This window comes from Ursus maritimus, unplaced genomic scaffold (assembly GCF_017311325.1).
Source record: "Ursus maritimus isolate PB19 unplaced genomic scaffold, ASM1731132v1 scaffold_19, whole genome shotgun sequence".
Taxonomy (NCBI): Eukaryota; Metazoa; Chordata; class Mammalia; order Carnivora; family Ursidae; genus Ursus; species Ursus maritimus.
The window spans coordinates 53,229,598-53,247,316 of NW_024424341.1; the positions used below are offsets into that span (position 1 = coordinate 53,229,598).

Genomic DNA, 17,719 nt, shown 5'->3' on the forward strand with positions numbered 1-17,719 from the left:
ATTAAATCTATAAACTTTAAGATAGTTAAGTTTTTTAAGGTTTTATTTATTTGAGAGAGAAGGAACTGGGGGAGGGGCAGAGGGAGAGGTAAAAGCAGACTCTCCGCTGAGTGGGGAGCTCGATGCAGGGCTTGATCCCAGGACCCCCAAGATCATGACCTGAGCCAAAGGCAGACATTTAACTGACTGAGCCACCCAGGCACCTCAGAGTAGTTCTATTTTTAACTCTTTGAGGAACCTATAGTTATTTTTAATGCTTTTTTTCTTTTAACCTTTATACTAGAGTTAAGGAATTGATACACCACTAGGAGAATTTGACAGTATACTTCCTTTTCTTTACTGGTGAGGTTTATACTTACATGTTCAATTTACTATTTAGCATCCTTTCATTTCAGCTTGAATAATGCCCTGTAGCATTTCTTATAAAGCAGGTCTGTGGCTGATGAACTCCCTCAGCTTTTGTTTGTCTTGGAAAGTCTTTATTTCTGAAGGACAGCTTTGCTGGGTAGTATCAGTTGCCAGTTTTTTTTTCTTTCAGCACTTTGAATATATCATCTCTCTCCTAACCTTCAAGGTTTCTGATGAAATATCCTATGGTGGTGAGTTTCTTTTCCTGTGCTGCTTTCAAAATTCTCTCTTTAATTTTTTTATAATAATTTTTTATTATGTTATGTTAGTCACCATACAGTACATCCCTAGTTTTTGATGTAAAGTTCCATGATTCATTACTTGTGCATAACACCCAGTATTTTTTAACAGATGTATTATAATGTGTGTCAGTGAAGTCCTCTTTCAGTGGATAGTGTTTCAGGACCTATGAGCTTCATGTACCTGAATCTGCATATCTCTCTCCAGATTTGGGGGTCTTTCAGTCATTATATATATTTTTAAATAAGCTTTCTTCCCCTTTATTTCTTCTTCTGGGACTCCCATAATATGTGTATTGTTTTCCTGTATTATAGCCCATAATTCACATGGGCTTTCTTCACTCTTTTTCATTTTCTTCTCCTCTGACTAAAAATTTCTAATGACTCATCTTTGAACTAACAGATTTTTTAATTCTGCTTGAACAAGTCTGATGTTCATGCTCTCTATTGCACTTTTCATTTCATTCATTGTATTTTGGGGCTCCAGAATTTCAGTTTGGTTCTTTTTTTCTAACTTTTATCTTTCCATTGAGCTTCCTGTTTTATTGATGTATTGTTTCCCTAATTTTTCTTGTCTATCAGTGTTCTCCTCATTAAACTTCCTTAAAAGTTATTTTGAATTCTTTGTCAGGCAATTCTTTACTCTCCATTTCTTTGAGGTTACTTACTGAAAAATTATTGTGTTCCTTTGGTGGTGTCATGTTTCTTGATTTTTCATATTCTTGAAGTCTTGTGTTGCTGTCTTTTCGTTTAAAGAAGCAGTCACCTCCTCCAGTCTCTACCAACTGGCTTCAGTAGAGGAATACTATCATTAGTCAACTGACTAGGGATTCTGAGACTTTCTCAGAACTTTTCTATGGATGCCTCCACTCCACACTTTGTCTTCCCTCTTGATGGGGGACATTTATAAGATTTCATGCCTTTTCTCTATGCCACAAAGCCAGGCTTGGTGTTGAGAGCCTCCCATTTTTCCCCTTATGGTGTTTCCTTGAAGTGCTTATGTTTGTATTCCTTTTCCAAATTCTGCAGAATTGGGCTGGCTTTTTATGTGTGTTTGCTAGAGGTCTGCAAAGGCTCAAGCTTCTCATCTGCTGGGGTGGGTGCAGATGGCTAGTCACAAGGTAGAGGAAATGAGGCACCTGGAGGGTTGGAGGTGCCAATGGGCAGTTTGCAGAGACTGCAGGAGAGGCATCCCCAGCAGCAGCTTGTGGGCAGGCTTCCTGACAGTCTGTGAAGCATTTGGTAGAATCTGTGTACCTTGGATGAGTTCCAAGCCCTGGTTGCTGTGCTCGCAGCCTCTCAAAACCCTTCAGCCATGGAGATCACCTCAGCATTCTGGGTAGAGCAGGAAAGAAGTGAGCCTCTTGAGCAGCATCACACAGCTGGGGAAGCCGAGTACTCACTCACATGATCATCCTCTTCCACATGGGAGAAATTGCAGGTCAGTGGATCTCTCTTGGCACTGAGCTCTGCTGTCTTGGAAGAGAGGTGACACAAGTAACGTGAAACTGTTCTTATCCTTGTCTATACATCTGTTCTCAGATTTGTTGCTCCAACAATGCTGGAACTTTTCTCTTGAAATACGGGATACCTACAAATGTACCTTGTCCATGAGTGATTGCTCTCAAACCCCTGAATCTTGCAAAGTTGTCCTTGCCACTAGAAGCAGTCATTCCACTACTGCCTGAGGAAATTGACCCTTTTATGTCTGAAGAACATGCAGTGGTTTCCTCTGTGATAGATACCTTGAAAGACACTGCCGATTCTCCTCAGGACCAAATCCTGCTACACTTCTTTGCTTCCACACCTATCCTTAGATTCAAGTCATACCTGGTACCAAAGACTTAGGTACAAATATAACACCAAGGTGGTACTCCACACATCAAAAGAATTTCAAGATTTTTCAATTTATATAGACAAATCTGGGAACATGTTTGGGACTAGATCTTAGGGATATGGGATCATGGTACAAAGAGTATAAAATTGGGTGAGATGAATAAATTGAAATAGGCTCACTAAGCAGAGATTCTGGATTCAATATTTTAGCTCCATAAGTTGGAAAGAGTTTTTTTGTTGTCGGTGGTGGTGGGGGTTGGTTGGTAGGTTGAAAGAATGGAAGGAGATGTAGCTACAGTAAGTTGAGTTGAAATTCAAGAATTTCTTTGGTACAATGTGGAGGAAAGTGATCAAAGTCATAGGGAGATTTGAATGTTAGAGCAGATTTATGTTAGACATGCTCACCCACCCTGAAGCAATAGAGAAACCATAATTCACCATGAGAAATAATTGATGAGAGGAATCTCAGCATCTTTGAAGAGCTCCAGGTTTGTTCTTTTTTGTAGATGTGGTATTGCAGTGGGAACTCCATTGAACTGGGATCCCTAAATGAAATTAAGTGACGGGATCCTAGTGTGGTATCAGCCAAGTGATGGCATTTAATCCCAAGACAAGTTGGGCAGGAATACTCCAATGGACAGCAGAGCCAACATAGTGTTCAGAATAGCCTGATATATGACATTGGCTATTGACCTTAATGTCCCTAAAACAAATAGTTGTGAAGAGAAAGTCCATTGACTGATGAATGGATAAAGAAGATATGGTATATATAAACAATGGAATATTAATCAGCCATCAAAAAGAATGGAATCTTACCATTTGCAATGACATGGATGGAGCTAGAGTACATTATGCTAAGCGAAATGAGTCAGAGAAAGACAAATACCATATGATTTCATTCATATGTGGAATTTAAGAAAATAGATGAACATATGGGAGGGGGGAAAAGAGAGAGGAAAATAAACCATAAAAGACTCTTTTTTTTTTAAAAAAGATTTTATTTATTTGACAGAGCCAGCGAGAGAGGGAATACAAGCAGGGGGAGTGGGAGAGGAAGAAGCAGGCTCCCAGGAGAGAAGCCTGATGCGGGGCTCAATCCCAGAACGCTGGGATCACGCCCTGAGGCGAAGGCAGATGCTTAACGACTGTGCCACCCAGGCGCCCCCCATAAAAGACTCTTAATGATAGAGAACAAACTGAGGGGGGATGGAGGGAGGTGGGTGGGGGATGGGCTGGATGGGTGATGGGTATTAAGGAGGGCACTCATTAGGATGTATGTAAGTGATGAATCACTGAATTCTCCTGAAACCACTATTACACTGTATGTTAACTAACTAGAATTTAAATAAAAATAAAAGACTATGTGTGTTGAAAGAGGTGAGATTGTCAGAATAAAGGAGACCATAGGGCTCTTAGATCCAAGTAGACAGGGTCAGGCCCTGTGCCTCAGGAGGGCCCACACTATACAATGTCAAATTTTTTATGTTGCCCTCTGCTGCCTGAGTTTGGTCATTACTGGTAGTGCGTGCTGTCCAGTTGGGTTGCCTAGAGACTGGATCTGGACCCGTGTGTGTCCAATCTTGTTTCTCCTGGGGTTGTCTCTGGTCTTTATCTCATCAGAGTGGTCTACCAAATATCCCAGGAAACTCCAAGACTTATGCCCCTGAAGTTCTGTCGAGGTGCCTTGGCTATTCCCGTTAATGGTGCTTCTCTGTGGCACAGTATTTCTTTAGGCCATCACATGATAGTGTACTGACAGAATGGAGGTGACTCATGGATTTGGGGTGATTCAGACTCATGTGGGAGAGATAATAAAGAATCAGCCAAATTACCATACCTCTCTTGGGCCTATGAATTTTGTAATACAGTTTTAAATTAAACTGTTTTTCTCAACAGTTCTCCTGTGTAGGTTTCCAAATGTACAGCTTCTTAAGGCTTCACCCTGTGTATCCTTCTGAGGATCTTAAGTTCATCACTGAAATTTGAACAAAACCTTCCAATGATGTATTAGCTAGGTTTGCTGTTATTGTAGAGACAAAACTAATAATAGTTTAAATAACACAGAATATTTTCTGATGCCGGATTCCGAAGAGGTGAACTCTAGCCGCGTGTGGGAACGCAGGTTACCGCCCAAGAACTGGACAACAAGAACTCAGTAACCATGACCGTTCTGGGAACTACAGTGCCGCATCTCCCAGGAGTCGCAAGCACTTCCGGCCAAGGAGGGTGGGAACGGGGCCGGTGTTCTCCGGCTTTCTGGGAAGTGTAGTCCGCCAGTTAGGGAGAGACTCATACTTCCGCAAGGCTGCCGGGGGAGAGGAATTCTGGGTAGTCGATGCCCAGTGCAGCCTGGGGCGGGGCGGTCTCAGGCACTTCCGCTCAGGTGGCCAGGTTGGAGCGGCCACCGCTGCGGACTATATCGCTGTGGTGAGTAGGTTCTGGTTTCGGGACCCTCTTGAACTTCCCTGGGTGCCAGTACCACTGGCCATTGATTTGGGGGAAAGAGCTGCGCTCGAGAGAGGTGGCTTGAGGGCTGGAGTGGCGTTCGCCTCCAGGGACCCTCTTGGCGTCTGGGCAAGTTGAGCAGCGTATGGCCTGGTGAGGGTCTCCCGGACTCTTCTTCGCCGGGGGTTCTGCCTTCCCAGGCCGCCCACCTTTCTCTCGCTTTGCCCTTGTAGCGCGGTTGGTCATTGGGCCACTTACTTACATTTTTGTCTCCAGTGTTGTACTTTTTTTTTTTTTTTTTTTGGTAAAATTGGGATGACATTCCTACCTTCCTCTAATCCAGTGGTTTGAGAATCAAGCGAGATGGTGTAAATAAAAGTCGTAAGGACAGTTCCTGCGCCGTGGTGAATGGTGGTCTCTTAGTATTAGACTCTTTAATTTCGTTAAGTGCTTAGTAACCGGACAGCCACGAATATCGTGGCTGCAGTGACTCCTGGCACTTCTTTTTGATCCCTGTGGGAAGCTTGATAGTCCCGAACCCCTTCTGAGGAGTTACTCCTGTGAAAATTAATAAAAGGAAAAGGCTGGCAGGGGGAAAGCCCTCATACCCTACCGTAACTCTTGTCAATTGCAGACACACTTGGAAGAGACCACCTGATACTATTTTAGCTATTAGTTACTATCTCAGAGGAAGGAAGAGTGACTTTCCTCCCCCTGAGTCAGCCCAGCCAATGAGAGATTGTCAAAACTTAGCCGATGAAAAGCCGCTGTACTTCCAAGCCCCAGTTTATTCCAGTGGACTTTTTGTTTATGACAGCATTCCCAATTTCTCCCTTTTCCGTGTACGAGTATTCCTCTCCTTTGTTCTGTGGATTTGCCTATGGTTTTGCCATATCTTGCTTGTCCTGGATTGCAGTTCTCTGCTATTCCAGTAAAATAACTGGCAGTTTTATTTTTAAGGTGAACACTCCCAAACCGTTTCTGGCTGGAAAGGAGGAGGGACAGGGCGGGGGCAGAATATCCCCTGATTTCTCAAGGACAAAGACATAATTGTATTTCAGAGCCTCCTTTTCTTTCCTTGGCCTTTGTCTCAAAAAAGACTGCATTTCTTGTTGCACCATTGTCACTAAGTAATTATGTCTGAAAATTGCTGATACTCTTGAAATTATTTATGATGAGTTGAAAACTTCAAGGCCTAGCTGCTGCCAGCTCTCAACTGCCCTTGCCCTTTTTTTCCTTCACGCATCTCTTTCTTTTCCCCCAAAGAATCTGAGATTATGCTGTAGACCATACCTCTTTGTCCCTAAATATCTGTATGGTTAACAGAAAGTCAGCTGAGTAAATTTTAGGGCTTAATTGGCTTTATTAAATGATGTGTAAACTGGGCAGCATCCCATAAAGCAAGCAGAAGGCAGCTCCCAGGAGTTGTACAAAATGCAAGGTTTTTGTAGGAAGGAGGCTGGGGCAAGGAAGTTATTAGCAAGAGGAAAGAAAGGATTGTTTCAGGCAAGGTCACTTTCCCTTGGAGGGAAGAGCAGAGGGGCTTATGCAGATTACTGCATCTTGAAGGGATGGAGAGGGCCTGTGTGTCAGAGTAACTTCATGGGTGCTTATCAGAAAATTCCTGAGTGACTGGTTAAGACTGTGTTTCTGGGGGAGGTTGAAACAGCAATTAGGTTAGGCATTAGGACCCAGTTGGGTGACTTGGCCTAAATGATGCCATTTTAGGCCTGTGTTTTTCCTTTAAATAGTGTTTATTTTCTAGGAACCAGGATATTCTCTTCTATAATCACAGTATCTTGATCAAAATCAGAAAATTACATTGTTAATATGCTATTATGTGACCCACAGTCCATATTTAAATTTGTTCTGTTTTTCATTTAAAATCCTTATAACTGTTTTCCCCTGATTAAAAACAATTTTGTGGGCTGCCTTTTGCTGTCATGTTTTCTGTTGTCTCCTTTAATCCAGAATGATTCCTCATCCTTCATTATTTTGTTCGTGACGTTTTTGTTCATGATGTGTAGGCAAGTCGGATCAGAGAAAGTCCATCTTTTGAATTTTATGTGATGTATTTCACAGTTTGATTCGGATTATGCGTTGGTAGCAATAGCACAGAAGTGGTGAGGTGGCCTTTTCGGTCAGCGTAACAGGAGCTGAAGGACGTATTTTGGTTTCTATATTGGTGATGTCAGTTTTGTTCACTTGGTGAATCGGATGTCTGTGCCATTTTACCACTGAAGTCACTATTTTTCTTTTTGTAATTAAAGTTTCACATTATTAGTGGGCTTTCTGTTGTAAAGATCAGCATCCCTTTTCCTCCTGCTGCTTTTTTCATTCAGTCAAATATAAATTCTATATGGACTCTGAGTCCAGGTTTATTAATTTAAATGAGATGTTGCTTATCAGACGATTCTTAAAAACAACTTAGTTGATCTCTGTTTTACATGTCAGAAGTTTCCCTTTGCGTGTATACAGTTCAGTGATTTTTGTAACATTGAGTGGTGCAGCTATCGCCATCATTCAATTTTAGAACATTTTCATTCCTCCAGTAAGACCCCTTGTTACCATTTATTTGTTAATCCCTGTTCTCAACAACCCCAGACAACCACTAACTTCTTTTCTGTCTCTGTATTGTGAACCCTTTATTTATTTATTTATTTATTTATTTATTTATTTTTAAAGATTTTATTTATTTATTTAACAGAGATAGAGACAGCCAGCGAGAGAGGGAACACAAGCAGGGGGAGTGGGAGAGGAAGAAGCAGGCTCATAGCAGAGGAGCCTGATGTGGGGCTCGAACCCAGAACGCTGGGATCACGCCCTGAGCCGAAGGCAGATGCCCAACCGCTGTGCCACCCAGGCGCCCCGTGAACCCTTTATTTAAATGGGATCATACAAGATGTGGGCTTTCATGACTGTCTTCTTTCACATGTGTGATTTCCAAGGTTCATCCATCTTGTATACATCATAATTTTATTCCTTTTTATTGCCCATTAATATTTCATTGTGGACGTACCACACTTTGTCCATTCATCCATGGGTGGACATCTTCGTTGTTTCCAGTTTGGGGTTCTTACAGATAACAGTTTTATAAGTATGTAAGTACATGTTTTTGTTTGGAGATAAGTTTTCATTTCTCTTGGGTAGATACCAAGGAGTAGAATTGCTTGGCTGACTGGTAGCTTTTGGTTTAACTTTTTGACAAACTGCCAAAACGGTTTTCCAGACTGGCTTCATCATACTGTCCCCACCCCCCAGCATTGTATGTTTCTTAATAGATACTGGAAACCAATGTTGTTATTGTTTGGGGAAACAGTTGTCCACAACAATTGAAAAATTATCACTAAGGTAACACAATAGTAGGGAAGACAATGAGGCAGAGTTAATGGATTTTTCAGAGGTTACAAGTGACCTTCACGCAACAGAACAATCAACGTCAGAGGTTCATTCCTGTGTCCTACAGTGTCTTTTGGTAGAAATCACATGTATAAGAGCAATTTCATCCTGCAGAGTGTCTTTTTTTTTTTTTTACTAGAGCTACAAAAATAAGAAACCCTGAGTGTATTTGAAGTGTTGTCCAGCTCTCAACAGTTCCATGAGTTGGAAATATTGTTGCCCCAGTTGTACAGATGACAAAATTGGGGAAAAGAGATGTTAGTACTGTGCCCGAGATGATACAATTATTGAGAAGCTGAGGTAGGATTTGAACCCAGATAGTGTTGCCCCAGAGATGATCTTGCTTGATGCAAGTTTCCATCATATCGGAATCTGAACTGCTACCTCGGGAGCCACAAGATAGCACAAGGCAACACACAATAACCAGCGTGTGTGTTGTGCAGGAGTGGAGTAGCCATGCCATGATCTGCTCTTCGCTCTGTGGACAGCAGCAGCCACCCCAAGGAAGGGGCTCCTTGGCTGTGTTCCCAGTGAGCATTCATGTAGGCGAGCAGCATCCCCGGGCACCCTTTCATGTCCTTCTCTGCCTTTCCAGACACGACCAGGCACAGGGCTGCCTTGCCAGGACTCCGTATCCAGGAATCTGTACCTCTTCAGACGTAGGAAGAAAGAAATGACCACATTCAAGGTGCATATGGCTTGCCTTTCTTGCTGTTAAAATTGCATTTCACTACTCAGAATGTTACATGTTGAGGACACCTGGGTGACTCAGTCGGTTAAGCGTCCGATTCTTGATTTTGGCTGAGGGATCCTGAGATCGAGCTCGCTTTGGCTCTGTGCTCAGCATGGAGCCTCCTTGGGATTCCCTCTCTCCCTCTCTGCCCCTGCCTCCAGCTCACACTCTCTCATGTGCTCTCCCCCTCCCAAAAAAAGTTACATGTTTTTTTCTTTTCTTGGGGTGACTCAAGGAGAACACGAGGCTAAGTGACCTATTTGCTCTGTGTTTGTTTTTAGCATTTGTTTTGTCATTATTCATTTTATTTCAAAAATAAATTCATTTTATTTCAAAAAATAAATACATTTCTTTCAAAAATTTCAAAAATAAATTTATTTCAAAAAATAGACCATTGAATAGGAATGACCAGTTCTCCTGCTTCCTTCACTGCTGACACATTAACTTTTTATTTTCTCATACTCTTTCTCATGTACATTCATAAATTTATTAATACTCATGGTCTTTATCTGTTACTGACTTGTGCTTTGTTTAACATTATAGAACGTTCATTATTTATGGTTATATCATATCCCTATTAAATTATTTTTTTAAAGATTTTATTTATCTCTTTGACAGAGAGAGAGACAGCCAGCAAGAGAGGGGACACAAGCAGGGGGAGTGGGAGAGGAAGAAACAGCCTCCCAGCGGAGGAGCCCGATGCGGGGCTTGATCCCAGGGTCCTGGGATCACGCCCTGAGCTGAAGGCAGATGCTTAACGACCGAGCCACCTAGGCGCCCCCATATCCCTATTAAATTAATTAAGTTTTTAAAAATTAAATTAAATTTTTAATTTTTTTTTCAAGATTTTATTTATTCGACAGAGATAGAGACAGCCAGCGAGAGAGGGAACACAAGCAGGGGGAGTGGGAGAGGAAGAAGCGGGCTTCCCAGTGGATCAGGGAACCCGATGCAGGGCTCGATCCCAGGACCCTGGGATCACGCCCTGAGCCGAAGGCAGACGCCTAACCGCTGTGCCACCCAGGCGCCCCTAATTTTTTTTTTTTTTAAGATTTTATTTATTTATTTTGACAGAGAGAGACAGCCAGCGAGAGAGGGAACACAGCAGGGGGAGTGGGAGAGGAAGAAGCAGGCTTCCAGCAGAGAAGCCTGATGTGGGGCTCGATCCCAGAATGCCGGGATCACGCCCTGAGCCGAAGGCAGACGCTTAAGGACTGTGCCACCCAGGCGCCCCCAGGCGCCCCTGTTTTAACTACCTACTGCTCCTACACATTAAGGTGGCTTAGGAGTTTGTGTGAAGCAGGACTGCAGTGATCATTTTCCTGCCTACAGTCTTCTTCTGCAAAAAATCTCTTCTCCAAATAAGCTGCCTATTTTTTCTCCTCAGTGTACTAGGAGCTCAGTAATGAAAAAGTACATTTGATACGTGCCACGTTAGAGTTTTGTAGATAGAATATTCCAACACGGCACAGCACAGTAGGCTCTCTCTAACTGCTGCCTTATGCAAATCTCGTTGGAGGTTTTCACGCGGGAAGAGCTAGATTCTGTCTTTCTTATGTCTGAGTCATACCCTGCCTGTCACTTACTGGTCTCCTTTTATTCCGTCATGTATTAGTTTTTTTCCAAGTAATGTATAACCTCAGGTTTGTGTATATGTGAATATACATAGACTTCATTTTGGGGAGCAGTTTAACATTCCCAGTAAAATCCAGCAGAAAGTACCGAGATTTCCCACCCTGCCCCCACACACCCACAGACTCTCCCATTATCAACATCCGCCACCAGAGTCATACACTTGTTACAGTGGATGAACCGGTATCAGCACGTCGTTATCACCGAGAGTCCATAGATTACTTTAGGATTCACCCTTGATGTTGTTCTTTCCGTTGGTTTGGACAAATTTGTAATGATGTGGCCCCACCATTATAGTATCCTACATAGTACTTTCAGTGCCCTAAAAATCCTCTGTGTTCTACCTATTTATCCCTCCCTTCCCCTAACTCCTGCCAATTACTGATCTTTTTATAGTCTCCATAGTTTTACCTTTTGCGGAGTATCGTGTGGTTGGATTCATACAGTAGGTAGCCTTCCCGATGGACTTCTTTAACTTAGTCATATGAATTTAAGGTAACTCCATGTCTTTTCATGGCTTGATAGCTCTTTTTTTTTTAATCCTTAAATTCTACTCTGGTCCCTTTTTTTTTTTTAACCCATTTACCACCTAAGGGACATCTTGGTTGCCTCCAGTTATAAATTGAGGTATAACTTTAGTTTAAAACATCCAGTCTTGCTGGGTTTGCCAGGCACTTAGTTTTGTCTCTGCATTAACTCCTTAGAGCTGCTGTTTAAGAGGGTTCCTCATCTTATTTTCCACTTACATATGTAAAATGTAAGAAACCCGCTCAGGTTCACACAGGAAACCAAGGGTCAGGAATGTTAGCCATTCTGTTGAGTAAAAGTGATAAGAAGATACATCTCTTGGGGCGCCTGGGTGGCTCAGTTGGGAAGCGTTTGCCTTCAGCCCAGGGCGTGATCCCAGGGTCCTGGGATCGAGCCCCGCATCGGGCTCCCTGCTCCACTGGGAAGCCTGCTTCTTCCTCTCCCACTCCCCCTGCTTGTGTTCCCTCTCTCGCTGGCTGTGTCTCTGTCTGTCAAATAAATAAATAAAATCTTAAAAAAAAAAAAAAAGAAGATACATGTCTTGGCTCTGTTGCTCTCAGTGAAGGTTGGTTGTGAGATTGAGACGACATGTGCTTGGTGTTGTAGGAGGCGCTGACGTTCAAGGACGTGGCAGTGGTCTTCACGGAGGAGGAGCTGGGGCTGCTGGACCCCACCCAGAGGGAGCTGTACCGAGACGTGATGCTGGAGAACTTCGGGAACCTGGTCTCCGTGGGTGAGGACATGAGCCTTCTGTAACTGAATGTTATTCTCCAGGAGCGGCTTCATATTGGGTTTTTGAGGCTTTGGGGCCCTTGAACTGGTTCTGAGTTTGGGGATCTGACTTTCCTAATATACGTGGGACTCAGAGAGCGCATTATTTGTTTTTTTATCAACAGGCAAATCTTTGTTTTGTTGAAGAAATGTAAATGGAGCTCTACCTTATGTATGTCTGACCCTATAATGAATTATAAAACCGGTACAATGAGTCCTGTTATCAACTTTTAATGAAATAAACCAATTAGATCATAGCAATGCTTTTCTCACTCTTGCAAAAAAATCAAAGACGAGTAAGTACTTCCTAACTCATTCTATGTATGTGTAGGAGACTTGGCAAATTATATTTCTTCAAATGGGTCATGAAAAAAAAATTTGAAAAACATTGCTCCTGATTGCTTGAAGAATATGTAGTGGGAACCTCATTTTCTGGTGAATTTTACCGAGAACGTGTTGACTTTAAGCATATGATTCTGTGTGCTCCCAGGGCATCAACCATTCAGACGAGATGTGGGCCACTTGGTAAGGGAAGAAAAGTTTTGGATGGTGAAGTTAGCAACCCAAAGAAAAGGCAATTCGGGTAAGAACCAAGTAACCATGAGTCTTGGAGGGAACTCTCCCGTCCGTTTGACATTCCTCCGTGCTTCTTTCCATCACCTTGTTTTAAATTGCCAAACGTCTTTCCTGGATTCTTACAACAGCCTTTGTATGAGCTGTCCCGCTCCCACCCTTCTCATCCTATATCTGTTCTCCACCGAGCAGCCAAAGTGACCCTTAGGCAATGTAATTGAGATCGCCATTCCTCTGGGCAAAATCCACTGTGCCTGGGCGCCTGGGTGGCTCAGTCGGTTAAGCGTCTGACTTTGGCTCAGGCTGTGATGTTGAGTCCCACATCAGGCTCCCTGCTCCGCGGGGAGTCTGTTTGTCCCTCTCCCCTTAACACCCCCACCCCCCACCACTCGTGCTCCCTCTCTCTCAAATAAATAAATAAAATCTTTTAAAAAAATCCATCATGGAGGGGCGCCTGGGTGGCGCAGTCGTTAAGCGTCTGCCTTCGGCTCAGGGCGTGGTCCTGGCGTTCTGGGATCGAGCCCCGCATCAGGCTCCTCTGCTAGGAGCTTGCTTCTTCCTCTCCCACTCCCCCCGCTTGTGTTCCCTCTCTCGCTGGCTGTCTCTCTCTGTCAAATAAATAAATAAAATATTTTTAAAAAAAAAATCCATCATGGCTTCTTTTTTTTTTCCCTGCCTTAAAGTTAAAACTACTTAAAGTGGCTCCTGGAGTCCCCCCTGCCATGGTCTGCTCTGCATCCCCAATCCCTTTCCTTTGAATACATCTTCTGTCCTCTCTCCCTTGTTCCATTTTTCCCCCCAAGGTTTTGGGTTTTTTTTTCATTTTTAAGTAATCTCTACACCCAACGTGGGGCTTGAACTTCTGATCTCGAGATTGAGAGTCGTATGCTCTACTGAGGGAGCCATCCAGGTGCCTCTCTCGCTCCATTTTTCCACCCACGTTGTGCTCTCTGCTGTTACTCAGACCTGCCAAGGATACTGTACGTCGCCTGTTGCTGCCTTATCAAATTACTGTGAATATAGCAGACTAAACAATAAACTTCTGTTGTGTTTTTGTCCTTCAGGTGTGAACCCTGACACATCCCACTGGGATAATATCAAGGTGTCTACAAGGCTGCATTCCTTTCTGTCTGCTGCCTTTTAGGACCCGTCTGATGACATTGCTCCCTCCCAGATAATCCAGAATGAGCTTCCTATTTTTCTGATCAGCTGATTAGCACCTTGCATTCGATCTGCAACCCAATTAATATCACATGTTCACAGGCTCTGGAGATTGGACATGGACATCTTTCAGGAACCATTATTAAGTCTGTTACAAGAAGCTTCTCCCTTGGGGTCCCTTCCTTCTTCATTGTGCCTGGAATGTTCTTTCACCGAAAATCCTACTGGTTCTTCTCTTCTTCTTCTCTCAGGTTCTCTGTTCTAATACCACGACCCAGGCCTTCCGACCATTCTGTGTAAAATACAGTGCTGTCTTTACTCCTCTTGCCTTCTGTTGTGTCTCAGACGTTTTTGTTTACCCCTCACTTCTCTCTCCCCGGTGGGTAGAGTCTGCAGCAGGAGAATTTTCATTGTTTTGGTTATTGATGTGTCCCCGCTGCCTCGACAGTGGAAGGATGTGGTAGATATTTGTAAATATTTACTGACTTTGCAAATGAAGTAATGGATAGGAGAATTTAACTGTATTTCTTGCTGTTGGTGATGCAGGATAGTTTATTTTTCTGAATGCTTATTACAGGCTTTTATGTTTATTTCACAGCTCACTAAAGGTCTTTAGTTTGCAACTTAAAAAACAGATGCAAAAGACCAGTTTATCTATATCCAAAGTTTTTCCACTCTGTTCTCAAATAGCCCAGAAGCCTTGTAAGAAGCCAGGGCATAAGCTTCCTTTTCACCAGTCACTCCGTGACTCACGGCAACAGCTAATAAGTGACCATAAACCAGAGTGCATTGAGGATATTGAGGAATATGACTTGTCTTCAGATGGCTGCCTATCCAATTTCTACCTGTTGAGATGACTTGGAGTGTGATTGTGTGTTTCTTTTTTTTTCTTTTTTAAAGATTTTATTTATTTATTTGACAGAGACAGTGAGAGAGGCAACACAAGCAAGGGGAGTGTGAGAGGGAGAAGCAGGCTTCCCGCCGAGCAGGGACTTCATTCCAGGACCCTGAGATCACGACCCGAGCCGAAGGCAGACGCTTGACGGCTGAGCCACCCAGGCGCCCCTGATTGTGTGTTTCTGTGTGAGCACTTGATCCAGATCCCAGGGAAACCTCCAAGCATCGTGGTTGTGACCACACCAGGGAATGTGCTTTCCCTGTGGCTTTCCTTTTGTAGAGGGGGCATAGTCATTTCTGGGAAGAAAAACTTTTTTTTTTTTTTTTTAATTTTAATTCCAGTTAATATAACACACAGTGTCCAAGCTCCCCTCTGGTCACCATAAGTTGTCTATAGTTTCTTGGTTTGTCTCTTTTTCTTTTTTTTCCTCCTTTGCTCATTTGTCTTCTTTCTTAAATTCCCTGTATGAGCAAAATCGTATGGTATGTGTCTTTCTCTGACTTACTTTACTTAACATTATACTCTCTGGATCCATTCATGTCATTGCAAATGGCAAGATTTCATTCTTTTTGATGGCAGAATAATATTCCATTTGTGTGTGTGTGAATACACACACCCACACACACCACATCTTCTTTATCTGTTCATCAGTCTGGACACTCGGGCTGCTTCCATCATTTGGCTGTTGTGAACAACGCTGCTGTAAACTTGGGATGCATGTACCCCTTTGCATTAGTGTTTAAGTATTCTTTGGGTACATACCCAATAGTGCAATTGCTGGGTTTGTAGGGTAGCTCTATTTTTAACTTTTTCAGGAACCTCCATCCTGTTTTCCACAGTGACTGCACCAGCTTGCATCCCCACCAACAGTGCACGAGGGTTTCTTTTTCTCCACATCCTCCCCAACACTTGTTTCTTGTGTTTTTGATTTTAGCCATTCTGACAGGTATTTTGATCGGGATTGCAGTAAATGTGTAGATTGCTTTGGGCAGTATAGACATTTTAACAATATTTGTTCTTCCAGTCTGTGAGCGTGGAATGTCATTCCATTTCTTTGTGTCCTCTTCAGTTTCTTTTATCAGTGTTTCGTAGTTTCAGGGTACAGGTCTTTCACCTCCTTGGTTAGCTTTATTCCTAGGTATCTCATTATTTTTGGTGCAGTGTAAATGGGATTGATTCCTTAATTTCTAGTTCTGCTGTTTCATTATTGGTGTGTAGAAACGCAACAGATTTCTGTACATTGTTTTTGTATCCTGTGACTTTACTGAATTAATTTATTAGTTCTAGCAGCTTTTTGGTGGAGTGTTCGGGTTTTCTATATATAGTATCACGTCATCTGCAAATAGTAAAAGTTTAGCTTCTTCCTTACCAGTTTGGATGCCTTTTATTTCTTTTTGTTACTTGCTGAGCCCAGGACTTCCAGGATTATGTTAAATAACAGTGCTGGGAGTGGACATCCCTGTCTTATTTCTGACTGTAGAGAAAAAGCTCTCAGTCTTTTCCCTTTGAGGATGATGTTACCTGGGGGTTTTCATATATGGCCTTTATGTTCCCTTTAAACCTACTTTGTCGAGGGGTTTTATCATGAGTGGATGTTGTACTTTGTCAACTGCTTTTTCCACATCTATTCAAATGATCAGATGGTTCTTATCCTTTCTCTTATTGATGTGATGTATCACATTGATTGATCTGCAAATGTCGAACCACCCTTGTAAGCCAGGAATAAACCCCCTTGATTGTGGTGAATGATCTATTTAATATATTGTTGGATTCAGTTTGCTAGTAATTTGTTGAGGATTTTTGTGTCTGTGTTCTTCAAAGATACTGGCCTGTTCTCTTTTTTTGTGGTGTCTTTCTGGTTTTGGTGTCTGGGTAATACTGTCCTCATAGAATGAATTTGGAAGTTTTCCTTTCTTTTCTATTTTTGGGATAGTTTGGCTTGGCATAATTTCCTCGTGAAGCCATCTGGTGCTAGACATGTGTTTGTTGGGACTTTTTAGATTACTGATTCAATTTCTTTGCGATAATTGGTGTGTTCAAGCGTTCTATTTCTTTCTGTTCCAGTTTGGGTAGGTTATATGTTTCTAGGGATTTACCCATTTCTTCTAGGTTATCCAGTTTGTTGGCATATAGTTTTTCATAGTATTCTTTTATAATTATTTGTATTTCTGTGGCTGGTTATTTCTCTTCTCTCATTTGTGATTATATTTGCTTGAGTCCTTTCTCTTTTTCTCTTGATGAGTCTGGCTAGAGGTTTATCAATTTTACTGATTTTTTTCAAAGAATCAGTTCCTAATTTCATTATTGTTTCTATATCATTTATTTCTGCTCTGATCTTTATTACTTCCTTCCTCCTGCTGATTTTAGGTTTTGTTTGTTCCTTTTCTAGCTCCTTTAGGTGTAAAGTTAGGTTGTTTGAGATTTTTCTTGCTTCTTGAGGTCAGCCTGGAATGATATAAACTTCCCTCTTAGAACTGCTTTCTCTGGGCGCCTGGGTGGCTCAGTCAGTTAAGCATCTGCCTTTGGCTCAGGTGGTGATCCCAGGGTCCTGGGACTGAGTCCCACATGGAGCTCCCTGCTAAGTTGCGAGTCTGCTTGTCCCTCACCCTCTGCTCCTCTCCCCAGCTTGTGCTTGCTCTCTCTCAAATAAATAAATAAATAAATACATACATAAAATCTTTTTAAAAAATGAACTGTGTTTTCTACATCCCAAAGGTTTTGGACTGTTATATTTTAATTTATTTCCATGTACTTTTTATTTCTTCTTTTATTTCTTGGTTGACCCATTCCTTGTTTACTAACGTATTATTTAACTTGCATGTATTTGTGGTCTTTCCAGATCTTTTCTTGTGGTTGACTTCTAGTTTCATGGCACTGTGGTTGGAAAAGATGCCTGGTACGACTTTGATCTTGAATTTGTTCATACTTGTTTTGTGGCCTAATATGTGATTTGTTCTGGAGAACGTCCCATGTGCACTTGAAAAGAATGTGTATTCTGCTGTCGTGGGATGGAATGTTCTTTTTTTTTTTTTTCTTTTTAGATTTTTTTTTTTTATTTATTCATTCGACAGAGATAGAGACAGCCAGGGAGAGAGG

The 17,719-nt window shown here is 42.2% G+C and overlaps 1 protein-coding gene across 2 annotated transcripts in view; it reads left to right on the forward strand.

Moving 5' to 3' along the window:
• LOC103657165 (zinc finger protein 45) overlaps window positions 1–17,719 on the forward strand; it is a 51,137-nt gene that overhangs the window by 26,995 nt on the left and 6,423 nt on the right. The window contains exons 1-4 of one of the 2 annotated variants that reach the window (XM_040634111.1): window positions 4,747–4,910; window positions 8,923–9,015; window positions 11,827–11,953; window positions 12,482–12,574. The exons of the other annotated variant lie outside the window; for it this stretch is intronic. Coding sequence (XP_040490045.1) covers window positions 9,001–9,015; window positions 11,827–11,953; window positions 12,482–12,574 — 235 coding nt within the window. The 5' untranslated portion in view covers window positions 4,747–4,910; window positions 8,923–9,000. Of the gene's footprint in view, window positions 1–4,746; window positions 4,911–8,922; window positions 9,016–11,826; window positions 11,954–12,481; window positions 12,575–17,719 lie in introns of those variants that run through there. 2 annotated transcript variants of the gene reach the window in all.